The sequence below is a fragment of the Melanerpes formicivorus genome, unplaced genomic scaffold (assembly GCF_026170545.1).
Source record: "Melanerpes formicivorus ecotype bairdi unplaced genomic scaffold, bMelFor1.0.p_v2 SCAF_69, whole genome shotgun sequence".
NCBI lineage: Eukaryota > Metazoa > Chordata > Aves > Piciformes > Picidae > Melanerpes > Melanerpes formicivorus.
In genome coordinates this window covers 499,008-526,760 of record NW_027142421.1, presented here as the reverse complement: position 1 = coordinate 526,760, position 27,753 = coordinate 499,008, and the positions used below count along the sequence as shown (strand labels likewise).

At 44.1% G+C, this 27,753-nt stretch overlaps 2 protein-coding genes across 3 annotated transcripts in view; one reads left to right on the top strand and one right to left on the bottom strand.

Annotated features, from left to right (window-relative positions):
- BMP6 (bone morphogenetic protein 6) overlaps positions 1 to 1,693 on the top strand; it is a 107,042-nt gene extending 105,349 nt beyond the window's left edge. Inside the window, exons 6-7 of one of the 2 annotated variants that reach the window (XM_068162977.1) lie at positions 1,031 to 1,141; positions 1,232 to 1,693. In XM_068162977.1, coding sequence (XP_068019078.1) covers positions 1,031 to 1,141; positions 1,232 to 1,381 — 261 coding nt within the window. In that variant the 3' untranslated portion in view covers positions 1,382 to 1,693. The remainder of the gene's footprint in view (positions 1 to 1,030; positions 1,142 to 1,231) is intronic. The other variant, XM_068162978.1, reaches the window with a different exon arrangement.
- An 893-nt stretch (positions 1,694 to 2,586) lies between these two features.
- TXNDC5 (thioredoxin domain containing 5) lies at positions 2,587 to 27,753 on the bottom strand. Its single transcript, XM_068162980.1, has 10 exons — positions 27,489 to 27,753; positions 21,525 to 21,674; positions 20,274 to 20,379; positions 19,524 to 19,620; positions 15,130 to 15,245; positions 12,567 to 12,653; positions 11,316 to 11,456; positions 7,663 to 7,745; positions 5,036 to 5,165; positions 2,587 to 4,231 (listed from the first exon to the last, which is right to left on the bottom strand). Exons 1-10 carry the CDS (start codon positions 27,710 to 27,712, stop codon positions 4,109 to 4,111), a joined length of 1,257 nt encoding a protein of 418 aa, XP_068019081.1. The 5' UTR covers positions 27,713 to 27,753; the 3' UTR covers positions 2,587 to 4,108.

Below are 27,753 nucleotides of genomic sequence, written 5' to 3'. Positions count from 1 at the left end.
GGTGATGCTTTTAATTTCCCTTTGGCTGTTGTGTGTCAGTGTAAGAAAAGCTGTGCTTGTTAATAGCCCTTTGGTGGAGAATCCACTGCTTCCATAGCATGGCACTCATAAAATCACAGAATCATTAAGGCTGAAAAAGATCTCTAAGCACAACTGTCAACCCAACACCAATATAATCACTAAACCATATCCTGAAGTGCCATGTCTACAAGGTTGTTTAACACCTCCAGGGATGATGATTCCATGTCCTCCCTGGGGAGTTTGTTCCAATGCCTGACCACTCTTTAGGAATTTTTCCTAATATTGAATCTCAGTCTCCCCTGGTGCAATTTGTCCAATCATGAGATACTTGGGAGAAGAGACCAACACAACCCCCTGCCCCCCTCACTACAACTTCCTTTTAGGTAGTTGTAGAGAGCAATAAAGTGTCCTCTCAGTCTCCTGTTCTCAGCTTGCCACCAGGGCCACTGGCTTGCCTGTGGAGCTGTCCTGTTCTTCCTTAAGGATCCTGGCAGAGGTGGAGAAGCTCCTGGGCACCTAAAACTTCCCACAGTGGCCTTAGCAGAGTGTTAGAGTTTATAAAGTATGTGTAGAGTCTATGAGGCACCACAAAAGTGTTTTAAGTTCCTGTTCTGGAGCTCCTGGTTGAATTTGACATGATTTTCTCTGGGAGGGGACAACTGCTGAGGCTCAGCCTAACCTGTAGGAAACATTGGACAACAAAGATGTCCAAACCACTATACCCACAAGGCAAGCCAAGAAGAGTCTGAGGAATAAAACTCTTCTAATTTGTGGCAGTTAAATTGTGCATAGACATGCCCCATTCTTTGGGTATTAAAATCAGTGTGGCCATGGAAAAGTCATGGCTCACAGAAAAAAACCCACCCCCAAACCCTAACAGTTTCAGTGAAAACACATTTTCACCCTCAAGAAAAATGTCAGTGGAACATTTTCAGCTGCTCTTAATTGCCTGCAGTTGCAAGTTGGCAGCTTCTTAATTTGGCTCACATTCTGTTTGTTTCCTAAAAAGGACTGGATAATCGCTCCAAAGGGCTACGCCGCCAACTACTGCGACGGGGAGTGCTCCTTCCCACTCAATGCCCACATGAACGCCACCAATCATGCCATCGTGCAGACACTGGTAAGGCTTCGGGAAGCTCCCTGCCAAACCTATAGGTGTATTTGGAAATGTGTTCCCATTGACTCAGTTGTGTTTTCTCTTTGGCAACAGGTTCATCTGATGAATCCTGATTACGTACCCAAACCCTGCTGTGCACCCACCAAACTCAATGCCATCTCTGTTCTTTATTTCGATGATAATTCGAATGTCATCTTGAAGAAATACAGGAATATGGTAGTAAGAGCTTGTGGCTGTCACTGACAAACAGTCTTCATATGGACTCTGGGCTTCTGCCATGAACTTCTGTACTACCTTCTGTGCTTTCATAAACTACCTGGAGAACAAAAGTAATTGCTGAACCACCTTTGAGAAGACCATGTACGTGCCATGGGGGAGGAAAGGATGTGGGGACCACATGCTGGGGCATGAGCAAACCCCTGGACTTCTTCCAGACTGACCCTATGCCATGGTGGCTGCTCAGCTCTGCAGAGCTGAGGCACAAAGCAGCAATGTACCCACACATGCTTTATTTTGGCTGGTACAGGCTTAATCTCACATGGCAGCTTGACCTTAGTGGTTGCTTGAGAGTGTGCTGTGGTTTTACCAGGTGGGTGCCCAACACCCAAGAACAAGTGAGGTTTTTCTCGAGGGGAAGAGAAGGGGAAAGACAAGGAAGATAAAGAAAGTGGTGTTAGTACTTCAGATTCAGAGCATACATCTTTTACAAGATGTCCTAAGGGTTAGGAGTTGCCTTTTTTTCCAGAAGGGCCAGTTACTACACCTCAATTGTTGGTCTGCTCCTGAAATCTGCCCTGACATTCAACATCTTAAACTGTGCCAAAGCAAATGTTTCAGGTCTCTTACTCTCCCAGCAAAGTTTAAGTCTAATCATGCAAGTCTAATCATGAGGTGGCTTGGACACACCTTGGGTTAGAAACACCAGTGTGAACTCAGCCCCTGGCTGGTCTCTCCAGTTCACTATTTGACTGAGCAACAGAACTTTAGAAACTTGTTCTTATACAGCTTCCCTCCACTCCCCATGCAGAGCTGCCTCATCTGCTACCACTTGCCCAGGAAGGAAGTTGTTGTTGCTTCCGCAGGTGTAATTCAGATGTAACCGTTCAGGGGAGGATTCATTCTCTAGCTGGACGCTTCATTGAATCATAGAATCATTTCATTTGGAAAAAGATCTTTAAGGTAACCAAGTCCAGCCCTTAACAGGAAGACAGAATGTCAACAGCATAAATAAGCCTTTGGCCAACCTTTCCCCCTCAACTCACGCAACGTTCACAACGTACCCACAGTCTAGCAGAAACTAACAGCAAATCGTTTTGATCAATATTAAACTTGTATTAAATGCACTTACCTTTAATTCTGGCATCTTAAAAGGCTTCTTGTAAATACAAGCAATTATTTATTGCACTTGTCCCTGTATAGTCATTGTGCTGTATCATTTATAGAGAGACTTCCTTTTGAAAAAGGCTTTATTTAGGAAAAAATCTCTGTGTAAACAGTTGTACCACTTTGATTTTATACAAGGAACTCATGAGATTGTGCTTCCCTAGAAAGTTGGTAAAAACGTAATAAAGGCTTGCCTTGAAGGCAGAAGTATTGACACTGAGCTAATACAACTGCCAGTACAGCACTTTCAGCTTGCACTGCGGCTTTTCCACCTTTACACATCTTTAGATTGAATAGAGTCAGGAGTTCTGGACAGACAGTGAAGTACCAGAAGAAATTCATTGATTAAAAAAAATTCATTGCTGGTTTACCGTTTTTTGTTTTAAAAAAAACCACCCCAAACCACCAACCAACCCAACCCACTCCATATGATGGACAAAAATCAGCATCTTGACAGATCAGTAAATTCACCTGGAGCCATCCTCATTCCGTGAGTTTCTGTGCACAAGTCAGTCCTTGGTTTGCTGTTCTCTTTGTATCGCAGTCTTTGGCTTTCATTTACGTCTGAAATGGAACACCTTATGCACCAAGGAATAGATCCATATTATGATCCAGGGCCCCACAGGGTGCCTGGTCCTGGTGTTCAGACTTACAGCCTGGAAAAAGGTGAGGGCTCAGGAGGAGCAGGGAAATATTTTACACTACTCTAGAAGAGGCGAATGGAGAAAAATTAAATGTTGTTCTTTAAATATTCTGAGTAAGGAGCAGGTCTGGATTCAGGTGAGGTTAGGAAGCACCCCATCAGCTCTGAAATCTAACTGACCATTTCATATTAACGGAGCACCTATAGAAGCACCTGTTCACTTTGACTCTGCATAAGCAGAGCAGTTACTCCTCTGGAGCTGGATGGAAGCAGCCCATGAACCTCCACCTGACAAAGGTACAATACAGCATCAGCAATGTTCAGGCACATATTATGGTACCATCACTTTCATTATGGCTAGACCTCCCATGCCGAGAGGATTAACAGGAACAGACAGCTTGTAGTGGCATTGGTATCTTCCAAAGGTGGGTGAGTGTGTGTGTTTTCAACCTTCCCTGACCTTCCATTTCAGCTATATTAAGTACAGTTGTAGAGGCAAAAGTGACTCAACAGTCATAGCTTTCACCTTTCCACTTACAGTGGGAAGTTTGTAAGGATTACTTTTTAACCAGCTCTAACTTGAAGGAACAAATTTTCTACTGGTGCATTTAAGCTGGTTTTCTTAATGTGTTTCCTTCAAAGGAAACATTTACACTTCATTGTGGGAAAGCAGCAATGCAATAGAGTACCACCAGTGCTGAAAATAGTCTCAATTTGCACAGTAATTACTTGTTGCTTTTCCTTCACACCCAGGGTAGCATGTCTTCAACACACACACACACGCGAAGGGAAGATAACAATGTTTGGTACATTCCATTTCCTAAAAACAAACAAAGAATGTCCCAGTTCCCCTTCCCACCCCCAAATACACTATTTGGAAATTAGCACTGATTGACATCCCTCAGCTACTGCACAAAGCTAGGGATGGAGCATCCAGACTTCTGTTACAATTCATCCCTTGCCTGACGCAAGACAAAGCTATGCAGTGATTCGAGGTCTCTCGTTCCGTTGTGTTCGCTAACTTTCTTTCCGCCTCGGAAAAGCAGCAGCGTAGGATAACCACGTACCTTCAAAAGACACACACCAGAGAAACTTGTTACTAACATCCAAACTCCCTGGTGTCCTTCACTTCTATTTTCCTGACTGAAAAGTCACCAGACCCCTCTGAAACAATAAACCATGTTAATCTAAAAACACCAGATCTGGGAATGGTAGTTCCAGCTCTGACTTCAGTGCTCTGCCTACCAGCACCAGAAGACTGGATTTCCTAGAAGCAGAACCTTCTGTCAGCCTCCACAAGACTGCTTTGGTGCTTTCACAGCAGGAGGCTTCTTAAATTAGGGAATTCTTCAGCTTTCACCAAGAATCATAGAATCACAGAATGGTTTGGGTTGGAAGAAACCTTTAAAGGTTATCTAGTCCAATTTCCCTGTAGTGAGCAGGAACATCTTCAGCTAGAGCAGATTGCTCAGAGCCCCAAGCTGCCTGACCTGGACTGATTCCAGGGATGGGGCATCTACCACCTCTGGGCAATCTGTGGCAGTGTCTAACCACCCTCAGCATAAAAATCTTCCTTCTGTCTAGTTTAAATCCCCCTTTTTTAGCTTAAAACCATCACCCCTTGTCTTTCTTATAGGCCCCTTTAAGTACTCGAAGGCTGCAATAACGTCTCCCTAATGAGAATGACCAAGACTGAGCAAACAGTCCAGGAAAAAACTTGTATCACCTGGTGCTGCTCTGAACTACCTCTTTTTTGGCTAATGGAGAAGACATCTGCTCTGTCAACAGCCACCCAGCTGGGCTGCATGCTGGAGCCTCTCAACATGTGGTACACAATCCTACCCCTTTCATTTCAGTTCCTTCACACTTACAGAAAATCTGTTGCAGACGTTACGTTCCACGGTGCAGTCAACTTCTGCTATTTTGACATCAGTCAAACCTGGAAATTGCTCTTTGGCAAGGTTCTCCCAAGTCGGAGCCAAGTTCTTACAGTGACCACACCTAGAAACAGAAGAGGGAGACCTTCCAGTTTATCTCTACTGTCTTGCTGCAATAGCTCTGCGTTTCACTAGCTGCCTTTTCCTACCCCTTCATGATTTGGCCCCCCAACTCCCTTGTGGCTATTATGTCAGTAAATGAGCTAAGAAAAGGATTTTAAGTTAAGCACTGAAGCAGTTTTCTGCCCTTCCTTAGCCCAGTCTAGAATGGTGTTTTGGATGTTGGTGCATTAACATTTTATCCTACAGAAGAATATGAAGCCAAATAAAGATGCAGAATATTAAAATGAAGAAAATAAGAGAATGCTTAGAAACAACCATCTTTACTTAAGGCACAGAATGTCTGTAGCACAAGCTAAGTTTTCAGGTAGGCAGTTATGCTAAAGCTACACAGCCCCAGTTTAATTATTTCAATGAGATTTTAATTCCCTATGAAGTTTATTTCAGTTCCTAACAACCTCCTTGACCAATGTAGCATCACCCAGTGCTGTGAACTCAATTTTAGCACAAACATATACAGAACACTTCAGTAATTTAAGGTGCTTCTGACTGATGGTATCTTGGAGTTTCCCCACTGTACTTTCAGGTAGATCTGCAGGAGATCTGTTTGCTAGTCAATAAGCTTCATTTAGCAGGTGGTAAAAAAATAGAAAGCTCATGTCCTATTCTGATTTGCATTAAATAATCATTCCAGATACATCATCAATAACACTAAGAAATGCCCATTTCTACTTTATTTCTTTATGTCTCTGCAGTAATGTGAGAATGCAATTCACAGAATACACACCCACTGAACTGCCGGCATCACGACAGAGAGTGACACTGTACAATGGCAGGAATTAGAGCAAAACAGTAAAGTTATTTATATCTTGGACTTGGCTTAGCCAAATTCATAACACAAACCTCTTACTGCCTTCAAGAAGCATTCCCAAAGCACTTTAAAGCTGCATTGATCATTCTATTCTAAGCCAGCTGCCCTTTAATTGGGTTACTAAGGCTGCCCTGTAATTGCCTCAAGGCTGGATCAGGACATTTACAAAAATAATGGAAGATGTCTCCAAAAGTTTTCTTACTACGAGCTGATGTATATTTAACCCACCTTATAAACACACAGTGACAGCAGAAGAGCATTCCTGGCCCCACTCAAAAACAACTAGAAGAGGGATTTATGCTTCCTTTGCAATCTAACATTAATACTAATCCAAAACTAACTGAAAGGCCTGACAGAAATCAATCCACTCTGCAGAGAAAAAAGGTCATTTCTGTGCAGTGCAACTACAACTGTACACTTCAGCCTGACTTGCAGAGGTAAAACTAGGATACCAGCTACAGAAATACAGGAAGCCTTCTCCTAAACAGGCTTTATGGTTGTTGCAGCCAGGGAACAAACACTGGTTTGAGACCTTGACTCTCTGCATCCTGAACCATCATTTCTCGGCCTGCCACTCAACACTGTGAGACCCAACAGCATCCCACTAGAACCTCATAAGGAGATGGTTAAAGAGTGGGTTTGTTAAGAAGATCTGAAAAAAAAAAACAAAAGGCAGCATTTATTTCTCTCAAGCTTTTCCAGAAGTGTCTCAGATGATGAGCTCCAACAAGCCCTGGGTTCGGAAAACAGACTAGAAGCTGCTTTGTGCATGGGTATAAATCAAATTTAGCAGTCTGTTCTGCTGGTGCTATAGCAGCAGCAGAGGCACAGATTCCATCTCAGTCCCTCACAGAGTACATAAAGGGGGTGAGAAAGGGCAAGAAACATGATGTGGAATGTGTGTATGAGCAGGGGATTTCTTAAGACAGTACTGGCAGACAGTTGCTCACATCCAAAGGCACGTATTCAGATGCAGGAAAGCACAGGAGTGGCTCCCAAGTAGCAAACCAGTGTGGCAAAAAGGCTGGCAGCACTAGGAAAACCTGCTTGAGATTACCTAAAACAAAACTAAACATGTTCATGCCTTCTATCAAAGTTAAGCTGCACAGAATTACAGAATCATTGCAGCTGGAAAAGACCTTTAAGATCACTGTGTCCAACCATAAGTCTAATACCACCAAGGCCGTTAAACCATGTCCCAAATTATTGATACTCCTGAGCACACTTAGGTATATGTTGCCTTTACTTATGTTGCCTTGTCATGGTGACCTTTTAGCTCAAATGAACCATGATGCTCTCCTTTCTCAACACTGGTGATACATCCCCCTAATCTTACTCTAATCAAGGGATAGGAGCAAAGTAAGCTTCACTCTCCTTTTTACCCAGCTCTACCTGGAGGCTGACGCAGTAAAACTTCCCCGCAAGCCTTTCCGCAGGGAGGCATGCCAAGAAAGTTACCACAGACTGAGCTTCTTTGCTGTACCTTTTGCCAACACACACATTCTTCAGTTAATGCACATTTTAAATACAACAACTACAGTAATACAAACAACTCAAAAGACCTACATCAAATAATGCACTTAGAGTTTAGAGCAACGCTAATCCTCAACAGCAGTTGCAAACTTCTTACCATGGAGCATAGAATTTAATGAAGGTGATCCCTCTAGCAACGGTTGCATCAAAGTCTTTCTCAGAGAGAGAGAGGACTGCAGCCTGGTCAAAGAGAAAAAAGAAGAATTTAATTTTTTTATGCATATAACATCAGCCAAATGAGCTTTTAGCTACCTAAAAGAGAAACTCACACTGGAAAAGATAATGTTACTGGTAATAGAATTAAGAGTAGCAGCAGTACACCTCACTTCTGCCCCTCAGCTACCTTCCTCTCTTGATGAAATGTCTGTTTCATGACGAAGCTCATCCATCATCAGTGAAACAAAACATTCCTATTTTCAGGGTATTGGGGGGAAAAATAATTTTAATACACTGTCATGCAAATATATCAAGGAACAACCCTGAGAGGAGGTGGCTTCAAGCACATCATGGCTATCAAGAGCTTCATGAGGTATTCAAGGTGCAGTAGTGATGTCTTGACAGCTGTTCTCCACCTGCTCTATCCCTGTATTGCATACCTAGAAAAAATCTTGTTCCCAGAAATTTGTATCTGGCTGTTAAGTCAACATCACCACTCATGTGGGTGCCAGCAAGGGCTTTTATTCCTGATAACATCAGAAGCAATGGCATGGTAGTGATGGGAGGAGACAGTCTCATGAGAGAGCACAGAACTGCAACAAACTTCATACTTTGTGTGAGAATGTTAAGGATTGAAAAGAAATAAATGTATCTCATGCCTGTAAAAGCTTCAAATTCAAATGAAAGCAAAAGATAAACAAGAACACAATTTACAGTATTACCAATTCTACTTCAAACCCAGAAGTTTTATGAAGAGAAGCCAACAAGAAACTTGAATAACAGATGATCCAGAACTTATACACACCTCTGTAGATAACTGTTTGTGAAATGAAGTTATTTAGGTCGAAGTTAGTACTTCTGAAGAACTATTTAGAAATTAGAAAATATACTTTCTATTGACTAAGCAATTGCAAGTTATTAAATGAAGAAAACAAGAGCAGTCAATACATAGTCTTCTCTTCTGAATTTCCTAAATGGATACCTGAAAGAGATGTTCCAAATATCATTTACAATCTAAGACACTCATTCTGAAAAGCCCATAAATGATGTCTTCCCCACAATCCACACAGAACACTTTTTAAAGGCCTGTAGATTATTGTCAGAATGAAAATGTGAACTATGTAACAACAAAAGTCAGTGTAAGTACCAGACAGCTCTGGTTTTTAAGATCTCTTATGCAATCACATCATCTGACCATCTGCTGGTCATTCTACCTCAATCCATCTGGATCATTTTTGAGTCATTTTAGTGATGTCTGGCAGGAGAGAAGTCTCATGGACATAAAAGTACAGCTTCCACAAAAGGGTTGCGAGTACTTGGTCCATGTAAGATGTGGGCAACTCACAGTATCACAGTATAACTTAGGTTGGAAAGGACCTCGAGGATCATCGAGTCCAACCTATCAACACAGACCCCATGACTAGACCATGGCACCAAGTGCCAAGTAAAGGCTCAACTTTGGGACACAAGTTTGGGTGTTGGAACTATTGCTTTTGCTGCCTGTGGTGCCAGCTGTGGGCTGGTGATGGTCAATGCAGTCACAGAATCATTTGGTTGGAAAAGACCTCTAAGATCATCAAGTTCAGCCATTAACTCAGCACTGCCAGGCCACCACTAAACCACAGCACCACATCTACACCTCTTTTCAGTCCTCCAGGAATGGGGACAAATTTTTCCTAATACCCAACCTAAACCTGCCCCAGTGCTACTTGAGTTCATTTCCTTTTGTTACTAGGGTGAAGTACAGCATTGTACAGCGTTGTACAGCATTCTTTCAGGGAGCTGCAGAAAGTGAGAAGGTCTCCCCTCAGCCTCCTCCAGGTTAAACAACCTCAGTTCCCCCCAGCCATTGCTTGTAAGACTTGTGCTGTAGACCATACACTGGCTTCATTGTCCTGCTTTGGACATGCTCCAGCAGTGTTTGCTGGCTATGTGAGCTAGCCCCTTGTTTCCAAAATGTCATTAAACAAATCACTGTCTGAAGATGAGTGACCAGGCAAATGGTGGCATCCAAAGCTGCAATGTAAAGCTGCAAAGACAAGTTGAGCCCTTCACTGTATCTACTATTGTTTGACCAAAAAGAATGGTATGGGTATGGTAACTGCCAATCTGTATTGTCTAGAATGTTTGGTAAGCCACTTTATTATGCAACATGAGTAATGCCACTGGAAAAGCCAACTGGGAAAGGTAAGCACCTGAATATAAACTGTATTTATATTAATATTATTGATGCTTTTTAATTACCTAAGTTCATTCACAAGGGATTATCAATCACCATCCCTTATTTTCTCAGCAGAAATATGTTTGCTACATCTCATGCTTGAAAACCATCCCTAAATCCTCAACCTCACCAATTTTACCTTGAGCTGAAGGTAATAAACCAGCAGATAAAATGCCAGTGTGATTAATAAAAGAAAACAGTCAGGAAACTAAATTACATGAAGCACAGCTATGCAAAGGTGATAAAGTTACTCCCAGCAATTCCTTGGCAACAGCCATAACCCAAGTAGCTCTTACAACATAAGTCTCCAAACTCGAGGGCTCCTCTTGTGAGAGGACACATGCCATATTTAGATCAATCTTCTTACCACATTTGGATCAATTTTCATAACCTTTGTTGTTTGCTGTTTCTGCAGATAGCTTCTAAGTCTAGCACCATAGCTTTTTTTAGGGGCTTAGCAGCATGCACCATCCTCCTGGGTTCAAGTGAGGATCTTGCCAGCAACACTCATCTCCATGCCAATGACATAAGCTGTCAGGTAGACTCAGGTGCCAGCAATTCCACAGACCAAAGAAGACCACATTTATGCTACTCTATCTAAACAACTTATTGGGAACACAAAAAAAAGGAGACAGATTTTGTGTTTCTTCCTTCTCCAGCTCATCAGGTTAGCAGAAGTATCACAAGGATTTACGGTCTGATTCCATTCAATTACTAAACTAACCCCACCTGGAGTACTGTGTCCAGTTCTGGAGCCCCTATTACAAGAGGGATGTGGAGGTGCTGGAAGGTGTCCAGAGAAGGGCCACAAGGATGAGCAGAGGGCTGGAGCACCTCTCCTATGAGGGCAGACTGAAGGAGTTGGGGCTGTTCAGTCTGCAGAAGAGAAGGCTCAGAGGTGACCTCACTGTGGCCTTCCAGTATCTGAAGGGGGCCTACAGGAAGGCTGGGGAAGGACTTCTCAGGATCTCAGGTAGTGATAGGACTAGGGGGAGTGGAATGAAGCTGGAGGTGGGGAGATTCAGGCTAGATATGAGGAGGAGGTTCTTCACCATGAGAGTGGTGAAACCCTGGAATGGGTTGTCCAGGGAGGTGGTCAAGGCCCCGGCTCTGGAGGTGTTTAAGCCCAGGCTGGATGAGGCTCTGTCCAGCCTGATCTAGTGTGGGGTGTCCCTGCCCATGGCAGGGGGGTTGGAACTAGATGATCCTTGTGGTCCCTTCCAACCCTGAATGACACTATGATACTATGATACTATGATAAATAACAGGGAAGTTTTTGATGGAGTTTACATCTAGAAATTGTTGAGAAACACATGGAGGACTCACAGAAGCTGCTGAAACAGTCTGACACTTTTAAACACAGGAGCATTTACCTCAACATGAGTGGGTTCTGCAGGTGGCTGTGGGGCTTCGGCAGGTTCATCTGCTGGTGGCTCTTTCTCAGAGCTCTGTAGTTGGGAATCCACGTATTCCTTCAAGGAATCAAAGTCCCTCTTCCCTTTGTACTGGTCACCCTACAATTATCAAATAGTTGGTGCAAATGTGTACATTCAGTTGGTCTAGCAAATAAAATTATTAGCTAAGAAATAATTACCAGAAAAAATTAAGACTGACAAGTACAGGAAAAATTCATAATAACTATGATTCTCCATGGCATTCCATTCACAGAATCATGGAATTGTTTTGGTTGGAAGAGACCCTTAAGATCATCAAGTCCAGCCATTAATCCAGCCCTGCCAAGTCACCACTAAACCATGTCCCTCAGCAACACACGTACACATCTTTTACTTCCCCACAGCATCAGAATATTGTAGTTCTTTGAGCTGCATGGAAAAATGGCAACTGGTCCCACTAGACTCTCCCTCACAGTGCCATATGTTCACAGTTCAGACATGTAAGGAGGTAAGTTTGCACCACTCAGCTGACAGACACAACTTAGAGGTGTGAACCTTCTGATGCACCTTGAGAAAAGTACATACTTTATTATTATTTCTACTTCATCTCTGGTTTCGTGTTCCATAGGAAGCATAGTATTAAGATGATAAAAACCCAGAATTCTATCACACAGAACCTAATTGGAGGTCCTACTTACAAATTTACAAACATCACACCAGTTACCTGCAGAGCACTAAGAACTCTTAACTTTTATCTGTGGACAAAGTATACCTCTTCCAGTACTCAACTGAATCTCCAGAATCTTTTCTTTCACAAGCAGACTTTTGTATATCACTGAATCACAGAATGGCAAGGGTTGGAAGGGAACTCTGGACTCCAACCCCCATGCTAAATAAAGCAGGGTCACCCAGGGACAGTGTCCAGGCAGGTTTGGAATCTCTTAAGGAGACTCCACAACCTCTCTGGGCAGCCTTGTCCAGTGCTCTGGCACCCTCAAAGTAAGTTTTCACTTATGTTCAGGTCCATAGGTTCTACTTTGTGACCATTGCCTCTTGTGCTGTTGCTGGACACTACTGAAAAGAGCCTGGCCCCATCCTTTTGTCACTTGCCCTTTAAATAGTGAAAAGCATTAAGAAGCTTGTTGATCTTTTTCCCCCAATATGCAGCCACAGTCCAACTATTATTCAGAACAAACCCAGTCTGATCTTTTACAGAGCTTGCAGACTCACCTTTTCACCGTTCCTAAACCAGAGCAGTGTAGGATAGCCACGAACTTGGGCTTCAGAGCAAACTTCATAATGCTGGGTGCAGTCAACCTATGTTTGGAAAAAATACAAACCATTCAGTGCATAAAATAAACAGAGAACAAGCATCATCCCTTCTCTTGTGTTTGAAATCTCAGAAATAGGAACAAGCAACACACAAGGCTCGGTAAAACTCGGTATCAAGTAATGTGTTGCAAGTGAGCCTGCCTGCCTTCCGAACGGTGGGCTGGTTACATAATTAGAATCGTAGAATCACAGAATTGTCTAGGCTGGAAGAAAACTCCTAAGATCATTGAGTCAAATCACTAACCCAGCACTGCCAGGTCACCACTAAAATGTGTCACTCAGCACCACATCTACAGGGCTTGACAACCCTTTTGGGAAGATATTTTTCCTCATGTCCAACTTGAACTTCCCCTGGTGCAACTTGAGGCCGTTTTCTCTTGTCCTATCACTTCTTACTCCAGAGAAGAGACCAACCCCCACCTCCCTTCAGGTGGAGGGTGAAAATGTCTCCCCTCAGCCCCCTTTTCTCCAGAGTACAAAAAAACATTTCCTTTAGCCACTCTTCCTAAGACTTATGCCCTAGATCCTTCACCAGCTTTGCTGCCCTTCTCTGGACATGCTCCAGGACCTCAATGTCCTTCTTGTGAGGGGGCCAAAACCTAAAACCCAGTATTCAAGGTGCAGCCTCACCAGTGCCAAGTACAGGGGATGATGATGCCCTGAATTGGGAGGCTCACTTTCTCTGCTTCATTATTTTTATTTAGGAGGGACTGGGGAGGGAAGTACAGAGAGAAAGAAGCAGCAGCAAAGAAAAATGATGACTTAATTAAATATTCCAACTAAAAAGTACTTGAGGGTTGGACTAGATGACCTTTAAAGGTCACTTCCAACCCAAAACATTTTGTGATGTTTCTCTGATTCTACTTGGTATTATTATTGAATAAAATCACTGCATGGGCAGTAAGACACAAAACACTAATGCTGAAGAGCTTTAAAGGGAAGATGTATTGTCTCAGCCATTTTTTAAAGGACATTCTTGAAAGACTTCAGAGGACATGTCTGCAGCTAGCAAGTTAGTTCCAAGTGCAGAGCAGCATTCAATTCTGACAGGCCATAAACCAATCTGTTATTTTATCAGTTCTGAACCTTTTTTGGAGGCAGAAAAAAAAATATCTCACAACCATGGCCAACTTTTACTCAACTGTCCTGAAGGGTCAAACCCCAAAACATGCCCTAGCCCAGACAATAGGCTAAGTACTTGTGAATGTGCTAACCTGGTCAGTTCCTGGGGTCCAGGTAAACATGCAGCACATGCAATTAACATGTAATTAAAACCCAGAAATTTGGGAAATTTTGTGATTATTTTTCTCTGGGTATCAGGGAATGGTGACTTAAGAAGAAACTTAAGCTAAGAAAAGCTTTTATCAGGCAGCAGGCAAGTTTTTCATCACCAGATGCAACATTTGGCACAGAGAGTATCAAAGGAGCAACAGCCTCCTGTATTTTATTCTCAGAAGGGAATCCATCAGGTCTCAAAATTTTCTCTAAAGTTCAACTATGCTGACCTGCTCTGTATATCTACAGCACAATCAAATTAGCAGATTTGCAAAAGCATTGAAAATAAAGAACTAATTAAAATAAAAAAGGAGTCAAGCTCATCACCCCTGCTAACAGCTCCAAGTGCTGTGAAGCCAAGGACAGGGGAGATCACTGGGGTTTGTCCCTCTGCAGCACTGACAACACTGCTAGCAGCCTTTCAGATCAGTGGAGCCAGTGAAAGTTTAAGGATGTAGAAAATGAGCCTGGTCATTTTTCCACTGCTGGCAAACACAGAGGGATTCCCATCATGAGCTACCTGGACTTAGGTATGGGTCATCAAATGCAACCAGTAACTGCAATTGTCAGACGACCTCCGGACCTCTGCAGAGAAGTCACTCCACATACAAGTAACAAGCTCCCAAGGTAAATACACTACAGAAACTGGTTATTGCCACTAAGGGAAACAGTAAAAAACTGATCCCTTGTTCTGCTTAAGATGGAAGACCCCCTGAAACATTTAGAAAGTTCTGTGAGGGTAAAGATGAAAAAAAATACCCCACCAAGAAGTAAGCCCTCACAAGGAGCCCATAGGTCTGAAGCCTGCTAAGGAATCCAGTGCCATAAAGAGCAAATTAGAAATCACTTTCCCACTCAAGATAAATACTGAAATCTATCAGGTTCTGACATAATCAAAAACAAATCTCAAAATATTATTCCCTGCATTACCAGTTCTCCCTGAAACACAGGGAGCTAGCTGTGTTTCTAACAAGTTCTTGCTTAAAATCAGGGGAGTCCCATCCACTGTGGATGTGTGGGGGAAAACAATAACCACCTCAAAATCGAAACAGAAGCTGTAACTATAAAAGGATTTAAGAGGTGACAAACAAAACAATTGTTATTTGCAAATCAGAGCATGAAAAGCACTTAGCTGAAACACCAATTCACACAAAACACACTTTCAGACTAAAAGCACTTCACTCACCTTGCCAATCTTGACAGTTTCCGAATGCTCAAAGGCTTGAGCCAGCTGTTCCCAGGTTGGGGCCAAAGCCTTGCAATGACCACACCAAGGGGCAAAGAATTTGATGAAATGATTGCCTTTTAAATCAAAGGGGAAAAAAATATTTTGGAATTAATTTGTCTGTAATTGAAGACTAGTTTCTAATCTCAGACTGCAAATTAATCATGGTATTTCCTGAGTTAAAGATAGGAAATGCTGAGAACCAAAGGCCAGGACAGAAATCTTCAGCAATTAGGTTTTCAATACTTTATGTAACCCTACACCTTTCCTGATTTCCCTGAAAATCCAAAGAGCTTCACCAGCTCAAGCCAACAAAGGAGGTATTAAAATTGATCTTTTCAACCTAACCATTTGCTACGAAGGTTCTACTGTGTCACTCACTGGCCCTATTACAGAAGAGAAAGAACCACTATGTATTTATTTGAGCATAAATAAAAGCATTAGACTTCAGCTTAAACCTTTTATAGGAAACACCACTCCATTAAGGCCATGAATTACACAAATAAATTTGTTCTGATTCTCATTCTCCTTCTTCTACCCTGCTCTCGGTATTTACATGTCAGCTACACAGAAATCACTGCCTTTATTGGGGTTTTGTGCTGCTTTATATAGAGTCTCTGTGCTATTTCCTACTAATGTTTAGTTTAAAAGTGTAATCTTCATTTCAGAGTTCTAGAATATGTCATTTCCTTCAATTAAGAAAATTGTTGAGTTCTGGATGCTGCACGCTTTTGTATGCATCAAAGAAAGACTCGCTTAATCTGAAATACAAATGAACTTAATTAAAACAAGGGGAGGGGGGGAAATCAAAATTAATTTGAAGGAGATGCCAGCAACTGGAGGAAAGCTCTTTTTAGCTGAATCATTAATAATCCTTTGACGACTGCCTTGGGGCTGTTATTACTAGAATTCATTTCTAGTTTGAAGGCGTGCTCACAGAAGGAGAGCAGAGGAAAGATGTCCAAATAGAATAGAATAGAATAGAATAGACCAGGTTGGAAGAGACCTTCAAGATCATCACGTCCAACCTATCACCCAACACCACCTAATCAACTAACCCATGGCACCAAGCACCCTGTCAAGTCTCCTCCTGAACACCTCCAGTGACAGCGACTCCACCACCTCCCCAGGCAGTCCATTCCAATGGGCAATCACTCTCTCTGTGTAAAACTTCCTCCTGACCTCCAGCCTGAACTTCCCCTGGCGCAGCCTGAGACTGTGTCCTCTTGTTCTGGTGCTGGCTGCCTGGGAGAAGAGACCAACCTCTGCCTGTTTACAACCCCCTTTCAGGTAGTTGTAGAGAGCAATAAGGTCACCCCGAGTCTCCTCCTCTCCAGGCTAAGCAGCCCCAGCTCCCTCAGCCTCTCCTCATAGGGCTTGTGTTCCAAGCCCCTCACTAACTTCGTTGCTCTTCTCTGGACACGCTCCAGCAAGTCAACATCCTTCCTAAACTGAGGGGCCCAGAACTGGACACAGGACTCGAGGTGTGGCCTAACCAGTGCAGTGTACAGGGGCAGAATGACCTCCCTGCTCCTGCTGGCCACACTGTTCTTAATGCAGGCCAGGATGCCATTGGCCCTCCTGGCCACCTGGGCACACTGCAGGCTCATGTTCATCCTACCATCAACCAGCACCCCCAGGTCCCTCTCTGCCTGGCTGCTCTCCAGCCACTCTGACCCTAATCACTGCAGTAGTAGTGGAGTTTAACTTGCCTAATCTGTGCATAAAAGACTTTAGAACTGTTTGACACTGTGACCGTTTTAGGCTGTGCCTTTAAGAAAGGGACAGTGCTGGAACACTCTGGCTGAGTATTTTGAAAACAAAGGTAGGTCTAAACAAATTTCATTGGTAGATTGGTAAAACGCAACTTTAAGTTTTAGTTCAGTGTGAGTCTCACTCTGGTCCAGTCTGCTCTGCCTTTCCAGCCTGTCTGCTTCTGAGCAACTAGCCGGAGTTGACCTTGAGATAAGAAAACTAATCCCTGCATGTGCTTTTGAAGCCTAACAATATATTTCATCCTTATTAATTACCTTTTCTCTGGGATGGCATTCAACAAGTCCAAGTGCCAGGTGCTGCACTTTGGCTACGGCAATCCCATGCAGAGCTACAGGCTGGGGTCAGAGTGGCTGGAGAGCTCCCAAACAGAGAGGAACCTCGGGGTGCTGATCGACAGCCGCCTGAATATGAGCCAGCAGTGTGCCCAGGTGGCCAGGAGGGCCAATGGCATCCTGGCCTGCATTAGGAATAGTGTGGCCAGCAGGAGCAGGGAAATCATTGTGCCCCTGTACTCTGCATTGGTTAGGCCTCACCTTGAATACTGTGTCCAGTTCTGGGCCCCTCAGTTTAAGAAGGACATCGAAACACTTGAGCGTGTCCAGAGAAGGGCAACAAGGCTGGGGAGAGGCCTTGAACACAGCCCTATGAGGAGAGGCTGAGGGAGCTGGGATTGTTTAGCCTGGAGAAGAGGAGGCTCAGGGGTGACCTCATTGCCCTCTACAACTACCTGAAAGGTGGTTGTAGCCAGGGAGGGGTTGGTCTCTTCTCCCAGGCAACCAGCACCAGAACAAGGGGACACAGTCTCAAGCTGCGCCAGGGGAGGTTTAGACTCGAGGTGAGGAGGAAGTTCTTCACCGAGCGAGTCATTCATCATTGGAACGGGTTGCCCAGGGAGGTGGTTGAGTCATCAACCCTGGAGGCATTCAAGAGGAGATTGGACGTGGCACTTGGTGCCATGGTCTAGTCATGGGGTCTGTGTTGATAGGTTGGAGTCTGTGATCCTCAAGGTCCTTTCCAACCTAAGTGATACTGTGATACTGTGATAGCCCTTTTTGGGGAAAAGGGAGGTAGGGGGAGAGAGGGAGGTACAGAGGGGGAACCCTCCTCTGTCCAGAGGAGGGAGTCTTGTTCTGTATTACTTTCTTTGCTGTGCATTTCTGTATATATTGTAAATACTGTATATATTGTGTATATATATAACCTGCATTTCATCTTGTTTATAGATATAGCATATCCTTTTGCTTCTCCGACTGAGCTAGTTGTGTTTTCTTCTCTTTGTGGGGGAGGGAGAGCTAGGGCTTCTCTCACCACCACAGATACTCTGTATTATGGTCAAGTAAACTGCAAACTGGAATTTATCATGCAGGAGTAAACGCCTTTAGTCAAAATCAGCTATTTGATACCACATACTGGCATGTATTCTCCTCTTTGACAGAAAAAAAATGTGATTCTTTTTGCCCTAGAGCACCAAAGAGAAACTTTTAAGACCAAAACTCAACCTCCCAGCTGGAACTGCCAATTTAAGCACTGAACTTCTTGTACCTGAAGTCAAGAGAAGACAACAGCTTTACAGGTCATCATAAACCTACTCAACTGTCAGATATGTCTAGTAGAATGCATCCTCTATGAATGCCATTGGATAATAAAAATAGTGCAGTGAGAATATTAAAACATTGACACACACACTATCCTCTCAGACTGGGAAGCTGTCTAATGCTTTGAATCCATAAAAAAATTTGAAGTAATTCTGTGTTAAGTCACACAAACTGGGAAATCTAACTGTACAAAATGCTTTTACATTTGAAAGTATTTCTAAGCAGATAATAGTTACTTTAAGAAGCTCTAGTGTCTGCCTCACTCGCTGGTATCACATGGGCACAAAGAGTTCATTTAATCTGGCCTTTGTTTTTAGGAGAACACATAGAAATTGTAAGACCACCTGTTGTTACAGCAGCCCAAAGTTTGTCTTGGAGGATTTTACTCATTCTCTAAAATTCCATCATGTCAGGGGTGAAATTTCTTGTGCTAAGAATCACTCCTGGCACTAATTTTAAAGCTTCCAGGCAGACTGACCGAACTTCCAGGCAAAGTATTTTTGAAAGCAGCCAAGCAGATTAAGTGTTTTGCCTACATTAAATTCTAGAGGAAGGAAGCTAAACAGTATCAAAGAAGGGGCCAGGCTACAGTGGGAAAGGGGCATTAAGGAGGAAGCAGGTGGATTATATTTATCCAGAACAGCAGCCCTGGAGTAGGAACAAGTCAAGACCTAGGGAAAAAGGAAACAGGACTTGCAAAAACATGAAATGAGTGGCAAGGCTGTGACTGAGCAAGAAACTCAGGGAAACAGACAGTTTAGTCAAGCAAGCCATGCTGGCTTCTTCTACATGGCTAGAGGCCTTCTGAGCGGAGTGTCATTCTGAAGCCTTCTCATGGCTGCAATGTGTAAATAAACTACTGCTGTTTTAAATGGTCTCCAGTTTCATCCTCTTTCACAAAGTACTACTGGAAATAAAAGCAGACTTCCCACTACCGATGGCTCTGTAAACAAGTATTCCTTGCTTATGAAAAAAAACAGTTACCTTCTGCTATGTGCATCTTGAAATTGTCTGCTGAGAGTTCATACATTCCCTGCTTAGGTTCAGGGGCTTTTGGTGGCTCCACATCAGATTCTGGATCCTATTCATGAAAAATTAACTTTTATTTGCCTTGTACAGTAAATACACAATATTTGATTCCTGTATCACAGCATTCTGTGGTGCTGTTGTAAACCCTGCACTCTGAAATTTTGAATTCCTAAAGGAATGGCCTTATTTAGTTACCTAGGTTTGCCTAGTCTATGTTAAGTGTTGCCGCTAAACTCAAGGGTTTTCACAGTGATGGCATGATCTCAACTAATTATTTCAAACCCTTTTGTTAGGCTCCACCATTGCCACCCTGGTAAGAACGGAATTCGAGACATCATTCACGTTTCAAGAGCTCATTAAGTCCAACAAAAATGCAATTTAGAACCTACTATCATTAAATCTCTTTTCTTATTCAAGAAACATTATGGCCACCAAACTGGTATTGAGAACTTCATCTTAAAATGTCAAAATGCTAAAGATTAAATCTGCACTATGTAACTGTAGTTTTAAACACAGGAAACAAAGAGGAGGTCATGATGACAGTTTTAATGACTATGTGGAAGCTGTTTCATACTGTTATTGCCACCTGACTTTTGGTCTCAGGAGCCGATTTCCTCCTGGAAAATGAAACCAAACCTATAGAAATGACAGATAAACAAGTCTGCAGAAAGGACTATTTCCTTTTGTTATTTCCTTCTCACTTACAGATGGTTCCTCATTTAGTTTCTCCAACATCCAGTTTTCCAGTGCCTGGAAATCTCTAGGGCCTTGGTATTTCAGAGGTTCTTGTCCAGGTTTGAGCAGCTTTAGGCTAAAGGATCAAAATGTAGAGAAGCATGAGACAAAAATGTTTTCACACAGGATACATCCTGAGAAATCTTACACACTTTGCTAATCCACAGCTCTCATGACTACTAATGTGAGCATCAGGCATCTCTCTCAACTTCAAGGGGTCACAGTGAGCTGTGGAAAGGCTAGAGATGATCATGTTCTCCACTAGTCCCCACTAAGATCAGTAATTAGTAAAGCAGTTGAAATAATCCCACTTGGTTTTGCAAGAAGCTATAAAAAAGATCCAAATGTGGGAAAAAAATTTGAAAAACAAATCCCTCTACTCCTTTTTGGTAGCTGCAAGGGGCACATTTACCCAACCCCAAAGCACTATCTAGGCTGACTTCCCCTAGATACTCTAGATCACATTCTGCCTACCAAAGCTGAGATAGAAAGGCATATATCTTTTATAACAAGGGAAGCTTAGCAACCTTAAACTCCAAAGGAATTTCTCCTAGATCAATATAAGCAAAATTACCTGGAAAAGGTTCATCCAACAGTACTACTGCTATGCTAACCAATACTATCATCATTTTTTAAGCACCAAGTTCAGTCAAAATTTAAAAGATCACCTACATATTAATTATGAATGGTGCAGTGGTGACAAAGTTGTAACAAGTTATTTTAACAAGTATTGCTACCAGAGATCAGCTCTAACGTGCATGCCACAGATGTATGTTGCTTGAAAAGGCAGTGCCTTCAAACAAAAAAAGGACAATTCTGGCCTTCACTTAAACACAGCCAGCTTCTGAGACATGAAACTGTTTCTTTAAAAATAAATAATAAAGACTAGGAGCAGTATGATACTTAGTGGAGTCGCCATCACTGCAGGTTTTTAGGAGGAGACTTGATGGGGTGCTTGGTGCCATGGTTTAGTTGATTAGATGGTGTTGGATGATGGGTTGGACTCAATGATCTCGAAGGTCTCTTCCAACTTGGTTTATTCTATCCTATCCTATCCTATCCTATTCATGATGTGGTAAAAAACTTTAAAATTAACATGAGGTCCAAAGGGCTACAAAGCAGCCCACCAAAAAAAATCTATCTTAAAAAGTAGCTTAAAAAAAATTGGCAAAGGCTCATGGAAAATTAGGAAAGAAAGAGCAGATATCCTTTGATACTTACGTAGGGTATCCTCGGACACCGTATTCAGAGCAGAGTGGGGTATCTGCAGTACAATCCAGCTTAACAACATAGACCTGTGGGTTTTCCATGTTATTGTATTTATCTCCCAAATCATTCCACGTTGGCTGGAGACGCTGACAATGTCCACACCTGTGACAAAAGGAACAATGTATTTGCCTAATAGTTGCTCATGTTTACAGAGGGTATGAACCTATGGATAAGTCCAGAACAGGCAGAGACTTTGATAAATGTAAAAAACAGTTAAGTCATAAATATACTGTGATACTGTGATACTGGAGCACTGTTACACTACGCAACAGGGAACACTAGGAAGAATTGGAGAACGCTGCAAACATTTCTCAAGTAAAAATCATCAAGACATGAAAACTTGCTATTACTTTTTGCCATTCCAAAGCCTGCTGAACATCCCCTGAACTTAATAAGGCTATTGAGAACAGTACTTTCAGTCTTCCAGCTTTTATTGAACACCCTGTGAGGCCATCCAGCTTTCTTTACACTCTAACATTTCAAACTACTGCACGTTTCAGCAGCAGAAGACAACGGTTTCAAGCATCTTTGTAAGGCCACTTGTGCTTGTGTGCACCACAGGAGTTGTAACGCTCAAGTCATGAAACACATCAAGAGTCATTTCTGAGTATGTTTTCTCTAAATCCTGCCCTATCATACTCTGCTCCAGCAGCACACCATCGCCTAACTTTATCTTCATATAGACATATAGTTCAGTCTGCAGAAGAGAAGGCTCCAAGGTGACCTCATTGTGGCCTTCCAGTATCTGAAGAGGGCCTGCAGGAAGGCTGGGGAAGGACTTCTCAGGATCTCAGGTAGTGATAGGACTAGGGGGAATGGAATGAAGCTGGAGGTGGGGAGATTCAGGCTAGATGTGAGGAGGAGGTTCTTCACCATGAGAGTGGTGAAAGCCTGGAATGTGTTGTCCAGGGAGGTGGTCGAGGCCCCGTCCCTGGGGGTGTTTAAGAGCAGGCTGGATGAGGCTCTGTCCAGCCTGATCTAGTGTGGGGTGTCCCTGCCCATGGCAGGGGGGTTGGAACTAGATGATCCTTGTGGTCCCTTCCAACCCTAAATGAAACTATGAAACTATGAAAAAAAATGGCCTCCTGTTGTTGCTTCAACAGCAGTTCCCTGGAAGCAGAAAATGGCTATTATTCTTCTCATTGTTTTCCTAGTCTTTGAAGTCATTACTACCCATAATGTCCTCTTCCTGTAACTTCAATGGGAAAAAAATTGGATTTCATGAATGGTTTTGCATTTAAAATGGCTTCATTTATACAACTGGCTTGGAGTCCACTTGTAAAAACAAGTTTCATAGTTTCATAGTTTCATGGATTCATAGTTGCATGGATTCACGCCTTCCAGGTATCCCAATGAATCTAGGTTTCCAGGTGCCCTGATATTAAGGCAAGAAAAATAACCTTGAGATTTACTTTAACATAATGAACATCTTTTGACCTTAATAAAGTCCTGTTACCATCAGGCACATTTGAACTATGTGAGGGAATACAACCTCCAGTATGATCTTCTTCCAAATGGTCATGAAGGGATATTACTAAAATGAAATATTCCTTAGATATCTAACTTCAGACTGAAGACCCTCCATAGTCAATGCTTTTCGTGAAGCTGAGTTGAGAGGAGGATTTTGGATTCCATGGTCCCTTCCCCTAGCAGTTGAGGGGATTTTAAACACTGTGTCAATACTGGCTGTTGTTAAAGAACGGAGCATGGAAAAGTAGGTGAGGCAGTCTCAAGTAACTAACCCTCTGTTTTTTGAGCACAGAACAGAGCTGCCTTGCCCATGTTTAACACCATGACCTCTGCTACACACAGAGGCCTTTTCCTGTCCTTCTTGAGTCCATATGACCTAAAATTGAAAATAAAGCAGGAAAAATGCTTGTATCTGAATCACTAATCAACTAATTCAGTCATTCCTGGCTTTTGAAAACATTCAATAATACACAGAAGGAAATGTACCTACACAGCCTGTACATTACAGCAGTGGGACTGGAGGAGCAGCCACTTAACAGAATCATACAATGGTATGGGTTGGAAGGAACCTCTGGAGATCATCTAGCCCAATCCCCCTGCAAAAGCAGAATCACCTAAGGCAGGCCACACAGAAATACATCTAAGCAGGAGAAGGAAACTCCACAATCTCTCTGGGCAGCCTGGTCCAGTGCTCCGTCATCTTCACAGTAAAGAAGTTTTTTGCCATATTGAGGCGGAATTTCCTATGTTCCAGTTTGTGTCCACTGCCCCTCATCCTATCACTGGGCAGTACTGAAAAGAGACTGCAGTTCTGCCACGGGAGATGGTGGAGACCTAGTGTCAGGGACAGTCCTGATGTTTTTTCCCTACAGGGACTAGGAATGTGCATCCATAAAGTAATGAACAGTGAAGATCAAAATAGTGTGGCCAGCAGGACTTAAGGATGTGTTTGTCCCCTTGTACTCTGCACTAATGAGGCCTCACCTCAAATACTGGATAGGATATTGAGGTGCTGGAGTGTATTCAAAGAGCAACAAAAGTGGTGAAGGATCTAAAGTACAAGTCTTGTGAGGAGCTGCTGAGGGAAATATGGGGTTGTTTAGCCTGGAGGAGGCTGAAGGCAGACCTGATTCCTCCCTACAACTCCCTGAAAAGAGGTTGGGAGTAAGGTAGGTGTTGCTCTCTCCTCCCAAGGAACAGGCTATAGGACAAGAGGAAACAACCTCAAGTTGCACCCCAAAATGGTCAAAAACTGACTGGATGGTTGGGCCCAAAGAGTGGTGATCAATGAAGTTAAATCCAGTTAGCGATTACAAGTGGTGTTGCCCAGGGCTCAGTGTTAGGGGCAGTTTTATTTAACATCTTTATTGATGACCTCAACAAGGGGATCAAATGCACCCTCAGGCTGAATTGATGGGCTGAGGCCAACTGTATGACATTCAACAAGGCCAACTGCTGGGTCCCGCACTTCAGTCACAAAACCCCCAAGCAGTTCTACAGGCTTGGGGCAGGGTGGCTTCAAGGTTGCTCGGCAGAGAGGGATCTAGGGGTACTGGTCGACAGATAACTCAGTATGAGCCAGCAGTGTGCTCAGGCAGCCAAGGCCAAGAGCATCCTGGTTTCTATCAGAAATAGTGTGGCCAGCAGGACCAGAGAAGTAATCCTACCTCGTATTGGTGATGCCACACCTTGAGTACTGTGTTCAGTTTTGTCCCCTCACTACAAGAGGACATTGAGGTGCTGGAGCGTGTCCAGAGAAGGGCAACAAGCCTGGTGTGGGGGCTTGATCACAAGTCCTGTGAGGAGCGGCTGAGGGAGCTGGGGTTGTTCAGCCTGGAGGAGGGAAGATCTCATCACTCTTTACAACTACCTTAAAGGAGGCTGACGTGAGGTAGGGTCTAGTCTCTTCTTCCAGTAAATAAGTGGTAAGATGAGAGGAAATGGCCTCAAGTTGCACCAGGGGAGACTAGATTAGACATTAGGAAAAATTTCTTCACTGAAAGGGTCATCAGGCACCATACCAGGCTGCTCAGGTAAGTGGTGGAGTCACCACCCCTGGAGGTGTTTAAAAGGCATTTGGATGCTTAGGGATATGGTCTAACAACTGGGTACAGGGAGATGTTAGGTTGTGGTTGGAATTCATGATCTTAAGGTGTTTTCCAACCAGGCAAATCTATGATTCTGCCAGGAGCCAGGAGTTCATATCAAAGGCCCTGAAGCAGAGACACAGATATCTAGAGGATGCTTGCTAACGGTGAGAAGAAAATCCAGAGGACTGTAACAAGTCTGGGAATAAAAAACAGCTCACTCATGTTGGGCAGAGAAGCTGAACCCTCCCAAGGGCATAGTGTGGTTTGGAAGGCCAGTGCCCTTCTTGATGCATGTATATGCTGGACTTCACCACAGCCCATTTGGCAAAAAGTCTCCTATGAAGACTGTGCCAAGACAAAAAATCATCAGATTTTAGGGATGCCCATGAAACAGTCAAAGTTTGGACAGAAACTGATACTATCACCTGAAAACAGAACTGAGTAGAAGCACTCCTGTTCTGGACTGGTGTTTCTGAGACCTTACAGTGCTCTTAGGCACCAGCAAGTCAGGTGTCCTCCACTTTTGTAATCTTCAGAGATAAAAGGAAGGCATCTGCCTTTGCTTAACATTTTCATATGGCATAAACAAGCTGATGTTAGTAACAAAAAAAGAGGAGTAGTTCTTCAGTTTTGACAGCAAATCCTTTTCTGCTGTTGATCTGAAAGAGCATCATGACTCACATATGCCTAAATGACACCGTGTACCAAGGGGCAACTTAGAACCAAACAGAACTTTTTAACATTGTTTCCCTATGTTACCAAAATTTACAAAGTCTTGGCAAAAGAGCCTCAGGACTCCATATGCCTAAGTGGCACTGTGTACCAATGGAAAACTTGGAACCAAACAAAACTTTTTTATATTGTTTCCTTATTTTACCAAAATTTACAAAGACCTGGAGAAAGAAACCACAAACAAAACATAGAATCATAGAATTGTTAGAGTTGGAAGGGGCCTCAAGGATCATCTAGTTCCAACCCTCCAGCCATGGGCAAGGACTCCTCACACTAGATCAGGTTGCCCAGAGCCACATCCAACCTGGCCTTAAAAACCTCCAGGGATGAGGCTTCTGCCACCTCCCTGGGCAATCTGTACCAGTGTCTCACCACCCTCATGGGGAAGAACTTCTTCCTAACATACAACCTGTATCTACCCATTTCTACTTTTTTTTCCATTGCTCCTAGTCCTATCACTACTTGACACCCTAAGAAGTCCCTCCCCAGCTTTCTTGTAGGCCCCCTTCAGATACTGGAAGGCCACAATTAGGTCTTCTCAGAGCCTTCTCTTCTTCAGACTGAATAGCCCCAATGGTAGAGGTGCTCCAGCCCTCTGATCATCCTTGTGGCCCTTCTCTGGATATGTTCCAGCACCTCCAGATCCTTCCTGTAAGAGGGGCTCCAGAACTGGACACAGTACTGCAGGTGGGGTCTCACCGCATCACCAACCCTAAGCACAAAACTCCCAATAACTTCTACTGCCCATCACCAAGAGTAGGGGAAGAGACAAAGAAAAAATTCCCAGAGGCAAGAACTGCTGTCCTCTGGACAGCCGTAACCTCCAGCAAAGCCCTGTTCTCCCACTTTTCCCAACCATTCCTGTGTCTAGCAAACCAGCCCAGGACAAAAAAAAACCCAAACCAGTATGTCTCTTGTCACTCTGACAATTCTACAGCTCTGCTACGGCTACCTGTGGCTTTGGTGACATGGCACTATCATTATACTGCTTTTGCCGCAAATGTATCTTTGAATTCCATGGCTGCAAAGAGAACACAACTCCTGCAATGAAAATATCTGTGAGACTGGTAAGCGCCAGTTACCAAATCGCTACTACTGCCATAGACAAGCGGCCACGCTCCTTGCCTCTGAGGAACCCCGTGTAAGAGCGGGGAGGGACCGGGGTCGGCTCCAGCCCAGCAGAAGCGGGGCTGATTCAGCTCGCCGCCTCACAAGCCCTAGGGAGCGGCTTCACCCGTCGGCCCCAGGCCGGGGACACTGCCGGCCGCCCACGCTCCCGGGCCGCTCCGAGTGTCGCTGCACACCTCCGCAGCGGGCCGGGGGGAAGGAGGCGCTTACCCCGCCCCGCCTGAAGCCCCCAGCAGGGCCAGCGCGGCGGCCGAGGCCCGGGTCAGGCACACGCGAGGTTTCCAGCTCCCCGTCTCCAGCTGCTATTTAATGCCTGTCCCAATCCCGCCATGCACAGCCCGGGCCCGGCCCCGGCTGTTGGGGCTTAGGGCGGCGCGACCCCGAGGCCTCCCCCGCTGCCGGCCCGGCCGCCTCCCGCCGCCACGTCAACGAGGGAAGAGGCGGGCAGGGCACACCGGGCAGCGGCCGGCCGTGTTCCCCCGCTTCGCATACCCACCACGGGGCGAAGAACATGACGAAGTGGGGGGCGGCGGCAGCGCCGTGCCGCAGCATCTCCGCGTTGTAAAGGTGCCGCCCGTGCGGGTCAGCCTCCGCCGCTGCCTGGCCCAGCTCAGGGCTCGGCTCCGGTTCAGCCCGACCCGATCGGCCGCAGAGGATGGGGCCGCAAACGGCCAAAGTGAGGAGGCGCCACCAGGCCGGGCCCGAGCGGATTGGAACCATCGCAGCGGCAAGAAAGCCAGCGGGAAGCCAGAGCCCCGGGC

Excerpts from the sequence above, each read along its gene's own strand:
- TXNDC5 (XM_068162980.1), bottom strand. The coding sequence starts at position 27,712 with ATGGTTCCAATCCGCTCGGGCCCGGCCTGGTGGCGCCTCCTCACTTTG. Across the intron at positions 19,621-20,273 it reads AACTAAATGAGGAACCATCT|GATCCAGAATCTGATGTGGA; the intron begins GTAAGTGAGAAG and ends TTTCATGAATAG. Across the intron at positions 7,746-11,315 it reads CAGAACCCACTCATGTTGAG|GCTGCAGTCCTCTCTCTCTC; the intron begins GTAAATGCTCCT and ends CTCTTTGACCAG.